Source organism: Boleophthalmus pectinirostris, unplaced genomic scaffold (genome assembly GCF_026225935.1).
Source record: "Boleophthalmus pectinirostris isolate CB_2022bp ecotype Guang Dong unplaced genomic scaffold, ASM2622593v1 HiC_scaffold_5, whole genome shotgun sequence".
Taxonomy (NCBI): domain Eukaryota; kingdom Metazoa; phylum Chordata; class Actinopteri; order Gobiiformes; family Gobiidae; genus Boleophthalmus; species Boleophthalmus pectinirostris.
Window position 1 is genome coordinate 14885691 of NW_026571404.1, and position 16976 is coordinate 14902666.

General features: G+C 37.8%; 1 protein-coding gene across 9 annotated transcripts in view; it reads right to left on the reverse strand.

Moving 5' to 3' along the window:
* The window catches only part of LOC110168150 (arginyl-tRNA--protein transferase 1), a 94982-nt gene extending 78318 nt beyond the window's left edge, over positions 1-16664 (reverse strand). For 8 of the 9 annotated variants that reach the window (XR_008633348.1, XR_008633344.1, XR_008633347.1 and 5 more), the window contains exons 1-6: positions 16499-16664; positions 11612-11675; positions 11465-11527; positions 11270-11373; positions 10388-10624; positions 1710-1929 (exon numbers count right to left, since the gene is read on the reverse strand). Coding sequence is in view for 3 of the 9 variants with exons in the window: in XM_055162671.1 (XP_055018646.1) it covers positions 1710-1929; positions 10388-10624; positions 11270-11373; positions 11465-11527; positions 11612-11675; positions 16499-16598 (788 nt within the window). In the remaining 6 variants the exon portion in view is untranslated. The remainder of the gene's footprint in view (positions 1-1709; positions 1930-10387; positions 10625-11269; positions 11374-11464; positions 11528-11611; positions 11676-16498) is intronic. The other variant, XM_055162672.1, reaches the window with a different exon arrangement.
* Positions 16665-16976: the final 312 nt, after the last annotated feature.

Sequence of the window (16976 nt, forward strand, 5' to 3'; positions counted from 1 at the left end):
TTGTCCCTTAAAACTTCAATAATGGGACAGTTATACGCAGTGCCACTGGTCCCTGGAGTGCCCAAGAGCGCCAATTCACGTTCTCACACTGACCTCTGGTGGTGACTCAGTAAACAACACTCACTCATTTATAACAATGGCTCTAAGGAGGAAGTCACATAAATGTCTAACTGATTTGGTGTTTCAGATAACACTCATTTTGAAATTAGAAGTGGGGAATATGTAATGATCTTACTTTTACATCAAGAAATTTAATTATTTCAACGTGTAGTACTCAAATGGTACCAATCAAGTAAGAAATACGGTTCCTTCCTACTTTGTTAAAATATTGGTTTAAGTCAACTGTACTTAATATTTCAATATAAAGAACTTGGTAGGGCAATTTCCTCCAAGTAAATGTTGTTTTAATAGAGTCACAACTACAATGCGGTCTGGTTAGTTGTGTTTTCTGAACCGCTAAATAAAAACTGCATTTGTAAAACATGTCATTAAATTTTTTTGGGCACAGTTAAACACCTAACATATAATTTACCCTTTTAATTTAACCGGTGCATCTAGAAGCTATTATTATTATTACAACTAAAGAAATGGAAGGCCTGAGCGTTGTAGAAAATGGTTGCTTATTTTGAATGGGAGCACCAACAAGCTCCAAACTGCCTGGATTACCCGTGTATCTGCTTCAAATCTCAGTTCAGACCAACATTGACGTTACTTCCCTGACCTCAACATGTGTTTTTATGCCAAAGATCTTTCTATTTTGCCAGAGAATTTGCCAAGCGCTGCTCCGACTCCGGCTGGGTGGTTAGCTGTGGTTAGAATGTCATCATTGGGGGAAACTCGAGTCGAATTGTGTGGTGCGCGTGTCTTTTGGTAGAATTGAAACCGGGATGTAGTGGTTTTTCCATTGGGCTTTGGACGGATCTCCTCTCTCCACTTCTATAAACACATGGTGAAGTCACTGGGGCAAAGCACTCAGAATTGTAAAGGGCACATTTGAGGCTTAGCAGAATCCAGTGAAAGCCTGGTCAGCCAACCTATAACTATTTCCTATACAAAAAGTTGGACATTTCTTTCTTTGTTTGAAGTCTGGAGACATTCATAATGTGCAATTACCAATAATGGATGGAAATGTAGATCAAATATGTGCAAAAATGTTAAATGGGACTCACAGTTGTGCAGTGAGTTAAGTATTTACCCCCCATCTAGAGGGTTTACAGTCATACAAATAGTTGTAGTTGAAATTTGGAGACATGCATTTTCTCTTAATCGGACCAACAATTGATAAAAAGTATGTTAAAGACTTAAAAACAAAAAAGGGGAGCTGTTTAAAGGTGCACTTTGTAACTGTTTTAGTTGTCAACTGACTTGTCTCCATGGAGATGTGATTGCTTTGCCAGGAAAGTTTCACAGTATGGTAATAAACTTATCTATCACAATGTAGACAAGCAGTGGTGCCACCAGGACACACCTATCACTGAATTTAATGTCATTCTGTGGGACACTCCAGGCAAAGCATCGTGGTCCATGGAGAAAAGAGGGCAGCAGACCCCCTCCCATCAGAAAAGTTACATAGTGCACCTTTATAATAATAAATCAGTTGCTGACCAGGCTATCAAAAAACTGGAAATGCTCATTTAATTTTTAGAATAGGCTAATGCTTATCCATTGTTAGTGAACTATAGATGACTGTATTGTACTGTGTGGTCGACCTCACCTCAAGGCTATGAGCGTTGCCATCAGTGAGGGACTCCTCTATGAAGTCCTCCAGGCTTTTGGGCTGGTTACTTTGGCTAGGGCCCGTGGGAGGAGGCTTGGTTGAGGGTGCGATTCCGTCAGAGCTCTGCCTCTTCTGCTCCTTCTGAAGTCGCCGCTCGTTCCGGATGTCTTTGGCCTTACGACACGGCGGCTTGTTGGGATCCGCTCCCGTTCCTGCGCACACAAAAACACGCACACATTTATAAAAACAAAGCAGCTTTTCAAAGGGATCTGGGTTTTAGATTTAATAAAAACGGCAGTGTTTAGTCTGAAGCTGCGAAGGACAGAGTAAAGCATTTCCAGATGAGAAAACACAAGCAAGAGACGCAGTAATAACTCAATTATGGCTTTTTGGAAATGTGAATAACGTCACCTTTATGTGGCCAGCACTAAGCACAGAAGCAATTAAAGTCAGCCAAGGCTAAAGGATAGAAATTGGAAGTAAGGACACAGATTCAACATTATGACAATGTAGTTACAACTGGGAAAGTCTTTCATTTCAAATATATCAATACCTATACTTGTTTTAAGTTTTTTGGGGGAAGAGGAAGTCTTTGATTTTTTTTTCCTTCTTTAATCTAATTTAATCCATCAATTTATCTAATAATAATTAAATAGATATGTTTTTTATTTTAATAATAAAAATGTACTTTAATTTTTTTTTTTACTTGTAACATGAAAACGTTTCTTACTTAACTTTGTTTCCTCAGAATATCCTAGTCTAGAAAGTAGTTAAATTAGCAGCAATTAAAAAAAAAAATACAGAAATAGTCACCACTGTTTATACTTCTATATCAGTTCATATGATTAATTCCAATTTAGATCTTACCATTGGTTCTCACGCCAACAGAAAAAAACACTGCATACATAATTCGTAAAGATGCTATAAAATTCTGCAGTCAGTGTGAGCTTAAGTGGTGCGTATTGTAACAGCATAGTGTGGTTAGGCCCAAATCAAAGCAGATGGCGGGGCACTGATGAAGATAATATGGGCTCTCTGTTACTGTTGCTACCGAGAGGAAATACGCTGTTTATATTTGTCCCATACAAAAAGGCTTAAATTCCCCAAACATTTTTCTTTCTTCGTCGTTCTGATCCACATCCTCCTCCTGGGACAGTGCCAGGCCCCGCTCAGGCTCTCGGGCATCTCCTATCAACAGTTTACACGCCCACATCCTGTTTGGAGCAATAAGGAAACTACAACGATTTCCTGTCCAATTGCCAAACACCGCCATTCACAGCACACTCACAAATGCTCCGCTTTCATACACGTCACAGTGAGGTATGCCCTGAACTGACAATAGAGTGTGAGAATTAAAAAAGAGAAGAAAAAGTTATTTGATTATAAAGATGCGGTAGTAAGTGTGCATGAATTGTGATTAAAATATAAAATGTGATCCAATTTGTGCATATCACCCACCATGACTTCAAAACACTTTTAAATAAGCATGCAATTGTATTTTTCATATCATAAATAACTTGATAAAGACTTGATATGCAACCTCCACCTGCTTATGAATGCAGTATTAAAATGTCCGTACTTCACAGAACAATATACAACAAACTTTTTGTACTGAGGACTGGACATGGTACAGGAAACATTCAAAAGGAAAATCCACAAATATTTATCACAATTGTGGTGACTATGCCATAACAACTGAAATCTGCATGTTAACAAATACCAATACATTTTACAGTTTACAGTTATTGTTATATTTCAGTTTTAACAACATAATTACAGCTAACCCATAAGTTCTTCTTCCTAATGACCCTCTTAAGGTTTGCAGTGTTGGCGTCTGCTAATATAAACACATGTCATGAAGAGTTACAGTGTGTTTGAATGGTTTTCTTCAGTCTGAATAAACAGCACAGGGTCAAGGCAGAGCTGCTCCTACTGCACCAACAGGAACCAGCATCTGGTCTGTGTCCATCTCACGAAGCCCTTATCCTCAATCGCCCACGTGCCTCTCTGCATCCAATTACACATTACTATCTTACTCTCCATTTCCTTCACTCTTTCTCTACCCCTCTCACTCTCTTTCTCCCTCTCGCTGTCCCCGCTTTCCCTCTCTCTTCCTCCCTGTCTCTCCCCCTCTTTTTCTCTCCTTTGCCACTTTACATTTTCCCCTCTCTAAATCTCTGGTTTGGTTCTGGTTTAAGCCCAGTTCAGTTCTCCTAATGTAGACTTGGTTTGGTTGGTCTTGTTCTAGCCTTGGTTTAGTTCAGGTCTAGTCCAGGATGAGTTTCAGATTTCAGCCTGGTCTGGTGCAAAGTTTGATGTGGAGTTTGGTAAAGTACATTTATGCATGCTTTTGATAAAATTTTACTTGTGAGTGTAGTTTGATGTCATATTTTGAACTTAGTTGAGTAATAACATTTTACAAAAACTGTGCTCTCATAAGAAGAGTTATTCATACATCGTAAGATTGACAGGCGGATCGGTGCAGCGTTGGCAGTGATGCGGTTGCTGTATCAGACCAATCTGGTGAAGAGAGAGCTAAGCCGAAAGGCAAAGTTCTCGATTTACCGGTCAGTCTTCGTTCCTACCCTCACCTATGGTCATGGTGACTCGCTCCATTAAAGATAGGGTGGGGAGCTCAGTCACATGGGCTCGGAGTAGAGCTGCTGCTCCTTCACATTAAGAGGTGCCAGTTGAGGTGTTCCAGATGCCTCCTGGGCGCCTCCCTCGGGAGGTGTTCCGGGCATGTCCCACCAGAAAGAGGCCCTGGGGAAGACCCAGGACAAGCTGGAGGGACTATGTCTCTCGGCTGGCCTGGGAACGCCTTAGGGTCCCCCCGGAGGAGCTGGATGAAGTGTCTGGGGTGAAGGAAGTCTGGGAGTGCTTGCTTAGACTGCTGCCCCTGTGACCCGGCCCCGGATAAGTGGAAGAAAATGGATGGATGGTTATTCATAATTTGTACCTATGTCAGTTCACCTGATTTATTGCTTGGAATTACTTTGCACATAATTATGATTACAATAGCGCCATAACAAATACATGTTACGCCTAAAAAAAACAAAAAACATTTTATTATTAAGAACCAACAATTTTCTCTCTCTCTCTCTCTTTTTTTTAAAAATCCATTCTTATTTGGTAACTTTAAACACAGCTAAATACAGTTTTTGGCTCTGCTACCTGCCTACCTATCCAACCCACACAAACAGCCCCACAGGTTCTGAAGTGCAGCCTAGAGATAAAACCTGACAGAATAGTTCCTGTGTTAGACTTGGGCTCCCCTCTGCTGCCGTTAGCAGTCCATAAAAGCGTGACAACTTTCTCCTCCTCACATCCCAGAGCTCTCACTCACATCTGAGCGGTGTCCTGGGTGTAAACTGTGCAGAAGAGAGGCATTATGTGGGCCCACTGCAGCTGAACGCACACGCAAAGAGACAAAACACTGGCTCTGATTCACCAAAGCTCACGTTACTGAAATGAGGCAAAACACACAGATCTCCAGAGGTTTACCCACAAAGAGGTTGTGGACAGACTTGTACTTTGGCAGGTGTTCAGCACAAGAGAAAGTGGTGGTAGTGGCCAAGGGTTGTGCTACTATTAGACTGCCTCCCACAAAGGTGCTCTGGGTAAAGGATTGAGGAGATAATACTGAAGTAAGAAATGTTAAACTGTTAAAGCCTAGTGTACCTCTTCTTAGACTGAGTAAATCTGTATTGTTATAAAAAAGGAATCTCCTATAATAATAATTTTTAAAAATTGAATATATTGTTGTATTTTGTTTCGTTCTAAATGTACAATGGCTTAAAACTTCAATCCCAAAATATTACTAAAAGACAGGGTAACTATAATCCAGCAGCCAATTTTATCTTCTAATTTCTTTTTATCTTGTGTTATATTATTTTCTGTACATCCATTTTACCCATTTCTGCATAAAAATCTAACAACCACAGAATGCTATGTGGCTGGAGTGTAAATTAAACAATGAGAAAAAATGATAAAACCTTAATAAGTACTAAATAAAGACCAATGCATACATTAAACAAAAAAAAAAGTTTACTTTTTTTTAATAATGCAAGTGTAAAGGGTAATGGTTGGAGGTGCTTTAGTGCTGTTAACGCTTGGGCTCCCTCATCTGCTCCTCCACAACGGCTGCTCCTTTTGGGCGACTGGACGGTTGTGCTCTTTGACTTTCAGAACACAGTTCCTCCCAAGCTGAGAAGACTTTAAAGGACAGCTCAAGCACCTTCCTGGACAGTTTCTCATTTTCTTTGTTGGTTAGATCTCCACCAACATCAATACAAATGGCTTGAGTGTCCATTATAAATGATTGAAGTTTTTCTTCATCTTCTCATGGGCTTTACTGGTGCTGGATAACTCTTGTTTGAGCTGAACTTTGTCTCTCACTCTATTATTATAAAGATATTTTATCACCTTGTACGCATAATTTGGTTTTCCAGCTCTTTACCTTTATTCTGGAGAGTAGCTTTGAGCTCTTTCAACTCCAAGTCTTTTTTGTTTGTCTTTTCTCTGACTTATTTGCAGTTGGCAAGCTCTTGTTTTAGTTGCCCATTTTCCTGTACTGTAGAATTAGTTACCGGATCTCCTTATGTGCGTTAACTTCGTCTTGTAGTTGCTTGTCCTTCTTCTGAAGAGTATCAGAAAGGTTTTGCAACTCCAAGTCCCTTTTGTTTGCCAATCCTCTCCAGCTTGCAGTCCAAAACAAAGCTTATTTGGACCTGACCTGCATGCCTGGCCCTTATCTGCTCCAACTGTTCCTGGAGCGCCCTGAACAGAGCGCTGCCCACCAGGGGTGTAAGTTCCTGGACCAGAATTCTTTCCTCAGGGTTGGAGGAGTCCTGGATGTTGTGGGTCACCAGTTGGGTCTCCTCTAGCTCCTGAGCGCTCCCTGTTGGTGTGGGGCAGAGCAGAGCCTCCAGGTTGAAGTTGTAGAGGTGGGTGTCCACCTCTGATGTACAGAGGTAACAGGACTTTGTTGAGAAAGTAGTTAAGATGTCCATGTTTGTGTGTGTATTCAACAGTGTCTTAAGAAGTTATGAGCCAAAACTGGTCTCTTGAGAACAGAACACTTTGTGTAGAATGCGATATCAGCTCCACGGTGATCAAGTATCCATGGGTTGACAAATTGATTAGCACTGCTAGAAATTAACTATTTAACTAAATATTAATAAAACAGTACCATTATATTATTGATTTAACACTACAAATGCATCACTATCCATCTGCTGGGGGTAAGACATTCGTCTGTGTTGGAAATATGTGTGTTGTACAGTACAAATGTACTGTACTAAGCATAAATATTGCATTGTCCACACAACAAGCATAAAAGAAACTTCAGTATTAAGCCCATCGACATTATGATATGTACTGTCAACATGTACATTCGAGAGGAAAACATTACTGTTTTGTATTAAGTATGCATTGTTATCGAGAGGCCCTGTACAATTCAGATAAATAGGGGGGCATAACTCTACAGACTTTGGGAACGATTGAACAACTGCTCTGGTCAATAAATTAAAGGTGCACCATGTAATTTTTCTAGTAAGAGGGTTGCCATCGGCTACACTCCAAAGAGATGTTAATGCTTTGCCTGAAATGTTACACTGTATGCTTTTATTGTTTTTTATTCATTTAATTACATGCGTTTTTGCTGCTCAAATACACCTTGAAATAAATACATTCTTACAGTGAGCTGGGTTGCCTCTTCACAGATCTGTCACCTGATTGTCTCCATGGAGATACATTGATAGTAGGGATGTCACAATAACTGAAATATCATGATACTGTATCGTCAAAAGTCTCACAATAATACCATGGGCCATCACAATATACCGAATTTCAAGTCTCTTTGCTTAAATTCATTGTTTTGGTGCAGCAATAGCTAAAAAACGGAGTGAACTACATATACCATGATCCTTTGCTCCATTACAGTGCAGACTACACGAAAAGTAATACAATTTTGTTAGCATCTACAAAATATCGCAATACCGTACAGTGGGATGTATATCGTGAAAATACCGTATGGAGAGATTTCGATATCGTTACATCGCTAACTGATGCAAAATTTAATGCAAAACTGTAGAACAACATTTTTGGCAAAACAATAATATCTCCATGAGGACAATCAGGTGGTGGGTAAACAGCAAAGTTACACAGTGCACCTTTAACTGTTCAGGGTTCAGACTGTTGTGTAACTTTGCATCTTAGTATAGTTCTAGTAAAGTGATTTCACATATGCTTACAGCCTGTTTTCAGACCTAAACAATGCATATTACATTTTCCTCAGTGCGTTTACATCTGGCTCTGCATTATGTGGGCTCTGCAGCAGATGGAGAGCCATGTTTTCTCAAGCTACCACTGGATCTCGCCCAAAGCCATAAAGCGCCGCAGTCATAAACCCAGTGAAGATTCGTCCAGGTGGTTTGTGTTGGACGTGAACGAGGGAGGAACGGATAACCAGCGGCTCTACACAGTAAATCCTCCCGCTTCCTCTTTTCGGGTCTCCTGAAAAGGCCTCTTATTTCAGCGCAGAGGGGAATACGGTGTGGATACATGTGCGAGTGATACAGATCCACTGGCACCGCTCACATTTTCCACCTAATGTTTATGTCTGCATCTGGGAATAGTGTCCGACATCAGGTTTTAATGTGTGGGACACTCATTTGGATTGTTCACCACCCACCTGCCCCCGTTTAACACATCCCAAAAGTGGTTAAAGGGCAACCAGTGCTGCAGGGGTGACTTACTACAATCCATTTGCACCAGTCTAATTAAGACAAACAGAGAACTGGCTGGAAATGTTGTTACAGTGAGAGAAATGGGAAAGAGAGTCGAGCCAAAACCTGGTTGTGTAAAAGGGCAACTCACAACTGCGTGAACAAGCTTTGCAGTGCAGACTAAATTAAGACGGTGAAGGGCGACATCTACTGGCAACTTAGTAACATTGTTTTAGGATTTCAGGTGGTTGGTGAGCTAAAGTAGTAAAATGTTATTACCTCCGCCAAGGAGGTTATGTTTTTGCCGGCGTTTGTCTGTTTGTTTGTTTGTCTGTTAGCAACATAACTCAAAAAGTTATGGACCGATTTTGATGAAATTTTCAGGATTTGTTGGAAATGTGAAAAGAAAGAACTGATTTCATTTTGGGGGTGATCTGGAAGAAATCCTGGATTCTGGATCACTTTGAAATTTTAGTTAACATTGTGGTAAATGGGGCCAAAAATTTTGTTTCTCAATATCTCGGTTAATTATTGACCAAACCCCATGAAATTTGACTCAGGGATGGACAATGGGATCCTCTTTCATATTCCAAAGGCTGATCCGGATCTGATCCAGAAGACTGATTTTATCGCAATTTATATAAAAAATTGGGGTAGTCCTTGGCGGAGGTCTGCACTCTCTGAGTGCTTTTCTAGTATTATTTATGTTTTGTCTGATAAAATTGCACCCTGAGTATTGAATAAGCCTTGGTCTCCCATCTACACATTACTGATGTATTTTTCAAAAAATTGTCTGATGAATTCATAGCTGTACCTTTTTGTAATATCTTATGGTGAATATAATGCCATTTATCTAGATCTATATAAAACATAGAACTAACGATTAAGTGCACATACATTGAGTTGAAATACCTTCACTACCAGTCAAAAGTTTGGACTTTTTTTTTTCATTTATGTTTCTTCATATTCATATTTCCATGATGATTTATACTGTAGATTTTTACTGGAAGCATTAAAACTATAGCCACCTTTTGCTTTGACAATAGGCATTCCTTAATCCTGACATGGCCAGTGTTGGGAGTAACTTAAAAGTAACGAATTACCGTAATCCATTGCTTTTTGTGGACGTGCAAACGCAGTACTGTAAGGCATTACAGGGGAAAAAATTATATTAATATTTTACTCGGTACAAATGTCAATAATGCGCGTTACAATGCTTTTTAACCTGAATTGAAGTGGTGGGTTTTTCTTCATACAAATTTTCTAAAATCGCCACGATAGATTCTCTCAGGGGCAGTCCTAGATTCCAAGTTCTAGTCCTGGTTGGGTCCTGGTTGGGTCCTGGTTGGGTCCTGGTTGGGTCCTGGTTGGGTCCTGGTTTGGTCCTGGTTTGGTCCTGGTTTAGACCTGGTTTAGACCTGGTTTAGACCTGGTTCAATCCATATACGGCACAAAAGTTCAGCATATTCGAAGTTATTTTGGTGAGAGTAACTTAAAATTGCTGCAATCGTGTAATGTCTTACATTTTAAATGCAGTAATATTGTAATGTAACAAATTACTTTGAAGTTACAGTAACAAGTAATAAATAACGCATTACAGTTTTAAAGTAACTTGCCCAACAGTGGACATGGCACACCTTGAAACGAAAACCATTTCAGGTGACTTTAATGTAAACTCACTGAGAGTAGGCCAAGGGTTTGCAGCAAACTAAAGGGAGGCTAATTTGAGGCATTTTAACATAAAATATAGGTTTGAAAATGTAGTTTTACTTTGCTGCATAATCCCATAAATCTGGCAATGTATTTCAATGTCTTCTGTATGTTTCTAAAACGTAGAGAGCAGTAAACATAAGGAAAAACAAAGTGGAACGAGATGGTGGTCCAAACATTTGACTGGTAGTGCCCAAACAAATTAAGCTTTATGAAATCTCAGTCACTTTACCTGGTTTAGGAGCAGAGGCTGTTGGTGGGACAGACGTATCATTCGTAGTAGCCTCTGTGGGTGCTGTGGTTGCTGCGGATGCTGTGGGCGCTATGGGCCCATCCTGCTCCTCCTGTCCTTGAGCTGCTGTGGGACAGTCCTCTTTGTGGACGTTTGATATCGATGGGCACTTGGATTCAGACGGACATGACCTACTGGGTTCCCGTGGACCCGCTAAATCGCACACCATTAACTCCCCTGAAAACACAGTTACAAGTAGAGCTAGAACAATTTACTGGACATTTTGCACATTATCACTGGGTTAGGCCATAAATTTCCACCACAGGCTGATATTTTGTTTTGGCCAACCTGCTGCCTAAAGAATAAGCATAAAACTTTATTTGAACACTTCAGCGTGAAAATAGAACTGCAAAAACATGACAAGGCTCTCTTGTAGGTCTGTGGTGAAAAAGGGATTGGGTGAGTCTTTAGTAAATTCTAAATACATAACTTGGGGAAAATAATCAAAATCGACCCCAGCAGAGCTTATTGGCTATCAGTTTCTCTGAATTCTAAACAATCGACATCGGCCATGGAAAAAAAATAAATAAATAATCGTCGAGCTCAAGTTACAAGTTTATTTTTGTCCCTTTTCAAGTATGTTTATTATATTTTATGATATGAATTTAGGCAACTACATGAACTATAATCTCTATTGGCATGCTTTGCAATAGTCAGAGAGAAAGACACAAGAAATACAAACTACAAAATACATATTTAAAAAATTACACACTATGGATCATTATTACCAAAAACAACAAAAATACATAATTGCTTTTTATTTTCAGGGTAAAATTAAGAATAAATTTTGATAAATCTTAAAATAAAAATAATACATCTTACCATCTACTCCTACTGTCGACAAATCCCCTTTTGAAAGAAATTTGCTCATCTTTTTAAGGATTTTCTTATGGGATTTGGAAGGCTGGAATTTAAGTGCATGACATCTGGAAATAGGAAAACAAACATTACCAAACAAACTGTGGTAACCTAATTTATGAGATTTGGGGGGAAAAAAGCACTAAAAATACAGATTACCTAATAGTATATTGTGGACAGCATGTCTTGTTCAGTATAGGCTTATAGACATATTTCCCACTTCTGTTAAAAAAAAAAAAAAAGTGATTATTTTAAGCAATTGTTAGATTTTTTCTTTTTTTAAACAAAGAAAAAACCAAGACATACCTTCTCCATCCTCGGTCTATAAGGTCTTGATAATCCTGCACTGTCATTGTGTGTGACCACATACCTGTAAAAAAAAAAAAAAAAAAAAAAAAAAAAAAAAAGTATATAAAAATCTTAATTAATTTCTTCATTTTGTAAAATATTTAACATTTTGTTGAACTTTTTTTTGCAAGCTGATCAAAAATATAACAAGACCGGACATAAAAAAAAAAAAAAAAAGTCACCCTATGGATCATGTTCCCACGGCACTTTAAGGCCTCTGTGAAAACACCCTACTGTAATGTTTATGTTTAGACTTCATTTCCCACAACTCTAAAAATGCTCATTAACTCATATCATGAAGTTAAATGTTCTAAGATACAGAATAAGCTCGAATATGGTCACCATCATTGTTGAGTTGGTCATACATCATAGAAACAACATTTAGATTTATGTTCCAGAGTGGATTCAGAAATAACATAAGACAGACAGGCCGATGCTAAAAACATGACAGAAAGTTTTACCAAAAGTTATAGTCAATGTTCATTTTAAAAGCAGATAAATCATAAAGCACACTATCAGTCAATATTGTTTCTTTATTTTTACTACTTTCTACATCTTAACTTTTTTATTTCAAAGTAGCTTTCTTTTCTACATAATTCCACACATCTTGCTTCATATATTTGATGTCTCCTGTCTTGTATGTAGAAAGTAGAAAGTAGTAAAAATAAAATAACTAAATAAATAAATAAAAATAAAATAAAATAAAAAAATAAAAAAAAACTGTGGATGAGATAGAGTGTCCAAACTTTGACTGGTAGTGTCATGTTTGTCATTTTGTAAACTTTAGTTGAATTTAAAATGTTAAAGATTATAGTATTAATGACAATCCAACGTTTGAACTGTCAGGCTCTAATAAACTTTTTGATCTTTCAGTCCACTGCTGCGTTTGACCAGGCCTCAGGCAACATGACACTGTGCTTCAAATGTACTTCAATCAATAAAAAATACATTAACAATAAACTGCTGTGTGCGCAAGTTTACAATAAACTGAAAATCACAGTGTTGCTTAGATATTCTGTAACTAGACAAGGCACTATGTTAACAAACAAATTGAGATCATAATGATAAGCGATTAGAATAAAGCTGGTCGACAGGGCTGTGCTGACGTCAGCGCCACAGCAGCTGCAGTGATACTGGCAGATCAGATTAAACAGTTCACATCTGATTCTTGCTGTAGATTCCACTCAAACCATACCATACCATACCAAATTTATTTATAAAGCACTTTAAAAACTTTACAGTAGGCCAAAGTGCTGTACACAAACACAGAACAGACAATGACAATCGCAGTAGAAGAAAAAATATGGTACACATACAATACAGCTACTAAAAAACATAGAAAACAGTAATATACTCAACAAGAAATATACATGTCACTTATTAAAAGCTAGTGAAAAAACTTGCGTTTTTAGGAGTGATTTAAAACAGGTACAGACTCGACCTGTCTAATCTGTAATGGCAAATGGTTCCACAGCCGAGGGGCAGAAACAGAAAACGCACGGTCCCCACGAAGCTTACTATTAGACACATAATTACACTGTATTCAGTTTCAGGGACATGAGGGAGGGCTCTTCTTTACTTCATCATTTGTTGGTCAGTTGGTTGATAGAAGTGTCACAATACAAAAATACAAATTTAACTTGATTTGATAGCAATGAAAAATCTTGGTAGTTGATCCCAATGTCAACACAATATGAACAAAAATTCTAATTATTTAATAAACATGTTATATTTAATTTTACTAGTCCAATACAGTGAACAGGTAAAACTTGCATACAAATTTAATTTTAATTTTATCAATTAGGGATGTAACGATTTCCAAATTTCTTAGTACAATATTTTCACGATATGCATGTCACAGTACAATATATTGCAATTTTTTGTAGACGCTAACAAAATTGAGAATACAACTTTTTGCTTTAAAAATGCCTTGACAAGCCTTTGGTTCTGTCATAAACCATAGAGTTAATATTTTAAAGTGCTTAATAGCAGTTATTTCATCATGTAAATTGGGCTGAAATAGAGCAAAGAATTCTTGTATTTGTAGTTCCCTCTGTTTCTTTGACCTATCGCTGCACCGTAACAATGCATTTAAGCAAAAAGACTTGAAATTCAATATGTTGTGACAACCCATGATATTATTGTGAGACTTCTGATGATATAATATCACGGTATTTCGGTTATTGTTACATCCCTAGTATCAATACAATACCATGATACCCCCATACAATATATTACAAAGTTATACTACTAGAAAGCTAAGACTAGAAAGCAGTTAAGAGTGATCAGTGAGTGTGCCAGGCCAGGAAACATTCACTTTACCCAGGATCCAATAAGGACAAGAGTAACCTTCTAATCAGAGTTGGCAGCAGGTGAGCAGGTGCAGACTTCCTCTTCTGGGTGATGTAACATGTGCAGCTTACCTCTTCTTAGATTAGACAACTGCTCTAGTCTGCTCTACCTCACTGCTACATTAGGAAGGCCAGACACCTAATTAAAGATACAATCTAAAGACAGTATGCCATCCAAGATACTCTTCTGTCCACTGTCGTTGAAAAACACAACAAGAGGCAAAATTCATTTAAATATAAAACCATATGTCAAAAGAGTCACTATTCTTTCACAGCCATTGGGTTGGTTGCCTTGGATAAACTCAAAAAATGTCGTCTTAAAATACACCATTGTTATTCTGATCTCCTTTATTGGCCACAATCACAATGGCAGTTGCAGATATTAGAAATATATTTATAAGACACTATTTAATTATGACGTTTATGATTCTGTTCTTTTGAGACTTAACGCACAAATCCATGAATTCCTAACCATGTCAATAGTTAATGCTCCTTTAACTCCTTTAAAGCTATTCTATGTAAATTTTCAGGTGTGAGGTCCACTGTACGTTTTTTTTTCCTACAGAAAAGTTATTGCTTTGCTTGAAATGTTCCACCGTTCTTGCATTTATTCAATTAAAATGCATATGTTTGTCTTGTTTAACTATGTAAAGCATCTTCGTGTTACTGTGAAACGCGCTATATAAAATGATAGTATTATTATTCTTACTGTTAATAATAATAATAATAATAATACAGATGTGTTTTTAATCACACAAAAATTACATGCATTGTTACTGTGAGAGAGCTTTCCTTTCCACAGACCTAACTTGTAACTTGACTTTTTTTAATTAACATTTTATTATTATATTATAATAATAGGCTTAATATAAACCAGTATAAGTTCATCCAGTTTTGTTTGTTGTTTTAAATTACATTAAGGCAACCGCAGCTACATGTGGTTCTCACTTACAGTAAACATGCCCTTGTTGAAACTTCTCATATTTATGCTTTCTAAGCACATGTATACAGTTGCACCAGATCCACCAAAATATCCCACCAGCAAAGTTTAAAGTTTACAGTTAAAGGACCAGGCAGTGTCCAGTTTCACTGATATTAACAATGGCAGGAAACCCCACCACAAGCAGATAACAACCGATTCCTTCTGGTCATTAAGTTTACATGTTTACTTTGTAAATAGTTATGATTTTAGACTGACCATCCATTCAAAGTAGTCTACATAGGGTGACCAGATGTCCCTATTTACAGTCCCAGTTTTGAGCCTTGTGTCCCATGTCCCATCAGATTTATACAAAAGTAGTGATTTGTCCCAGTTTTATACAAGAAATGTTCCAGGTGTCCCTATTTTGGACCAATTTGATCTAAACCAGGTCTAAACCAGGACTAAACTGAGATTAAACCAGGACTACATCAGGTCTAAAGCAGAACTAAAACAGGACTAAACTAAGACTAAAGCAGGACTACATTAGATCTAAACCAGGACTAAACAAAGATTAAACTGAGATTAAACCAGGACTATATCAGGTCTAAACCAGGACTAAAACAGGATTAAACTGAGATAAAAAAAAAAAAACAGGACTATATCAGGTCTAAACCAGAACTAAACAATGATTAAACTGAGATAAAACCAGGACTATATCAGGTCTAAACCAGGACTAAACAAAGATTAAACTGAGATTAAACAAGGACTACAATAGGTCTAAAGCAGAACTAAAACAGGACTAAATTAAGACTAAACCAGGACTACATCAGATCTAAACCAGGACTAAAACAGGACTAAACTGAGATAAAACCAGGACTATATCAAGTCTAAACCAGGACTCAAACAGGACTAAAATAAGACTAAACCAGGACTAAAATAAGACTAAACCAGGACTAAACTAAGACTAAACCAGGACTAAACTAAGACTAAACCAGGACTAAACAAAGATTAAACTGAGATTAAACCAGGTCTACATCAGGTCTAAACCAGGACTAAAATAGGATGAAACTGAGATAAAACAAGGACTATATCAGGTCTAAACCAGAACTCAAACAGGACTAAAATAACACTAAACCAGGACTAAACTAAGACTAAACCAAGACTACAATCGGACTATCAACATTTTTGACTAATCCGATCCCTGCCAACACTACACAACAAAGAGGAGCATAAATTGTAATTTGTTAAGCCAAAAAACTAAAACCGTGTTTACAAATGACCATAAAGCAAAAAATGTCCCTTAGATTGTGACTGACACGAGAATGCACAATGTTACACGCTCTTTTCACAATCTTATTATTTTATCATCGAGCTGAAAGAGACAATTTATTCTGTCATCTTTTTTAAAGACATGTCAGAAAAGTCAAAAATAAAATTTGATCGAATCTCATAATGATGTAGCTAAAACCTTTGAAGAACTCTTACTATCCCAAACTAGAGCTAGCTGCTGTATTAGCATCTTGTAGCTAGCTAGCAACCAGCAATGTTTATTTCCTTTGATCAGACACTTACCATGTGAAAAGTTCCCCACGGAATTTTTGCAGTAGCCACACTGATATCCGCTGTCACCTCCGAAATACTCCACAATGGTATAAGACTTGTTTTCGGCCATGTTTTGGGTGAAATGACAGCTAAATGATCCCGGTGTTTCCTCGGAGCTGTGACTCTGAGCACGTAGCCCCGCCCACCAGGCCTACGTCACGCGCCTGGATCAGCAGGACTCATGGGCAGGACTTGGGAAGCCAAACTTTGTTGCTTTCTACAATAGTTTCAGACAATACATTCTTTCAATTAAATTTTCTAAGAAACAGAAGGCACTAGAGAATATAGAAATCTGTACAGCTATGAATGTTTTCACTTGAACTCTGACCCCCCCCTAGTGTGAAAGTATAGCATTTCTCCCTTTCCTGTCCTCTTTTATTTCCCCCTCCTTTCTTTTTTATTACTTTACTTTTTATTTATTTTATTTGTACATGTTGTATGATACAAT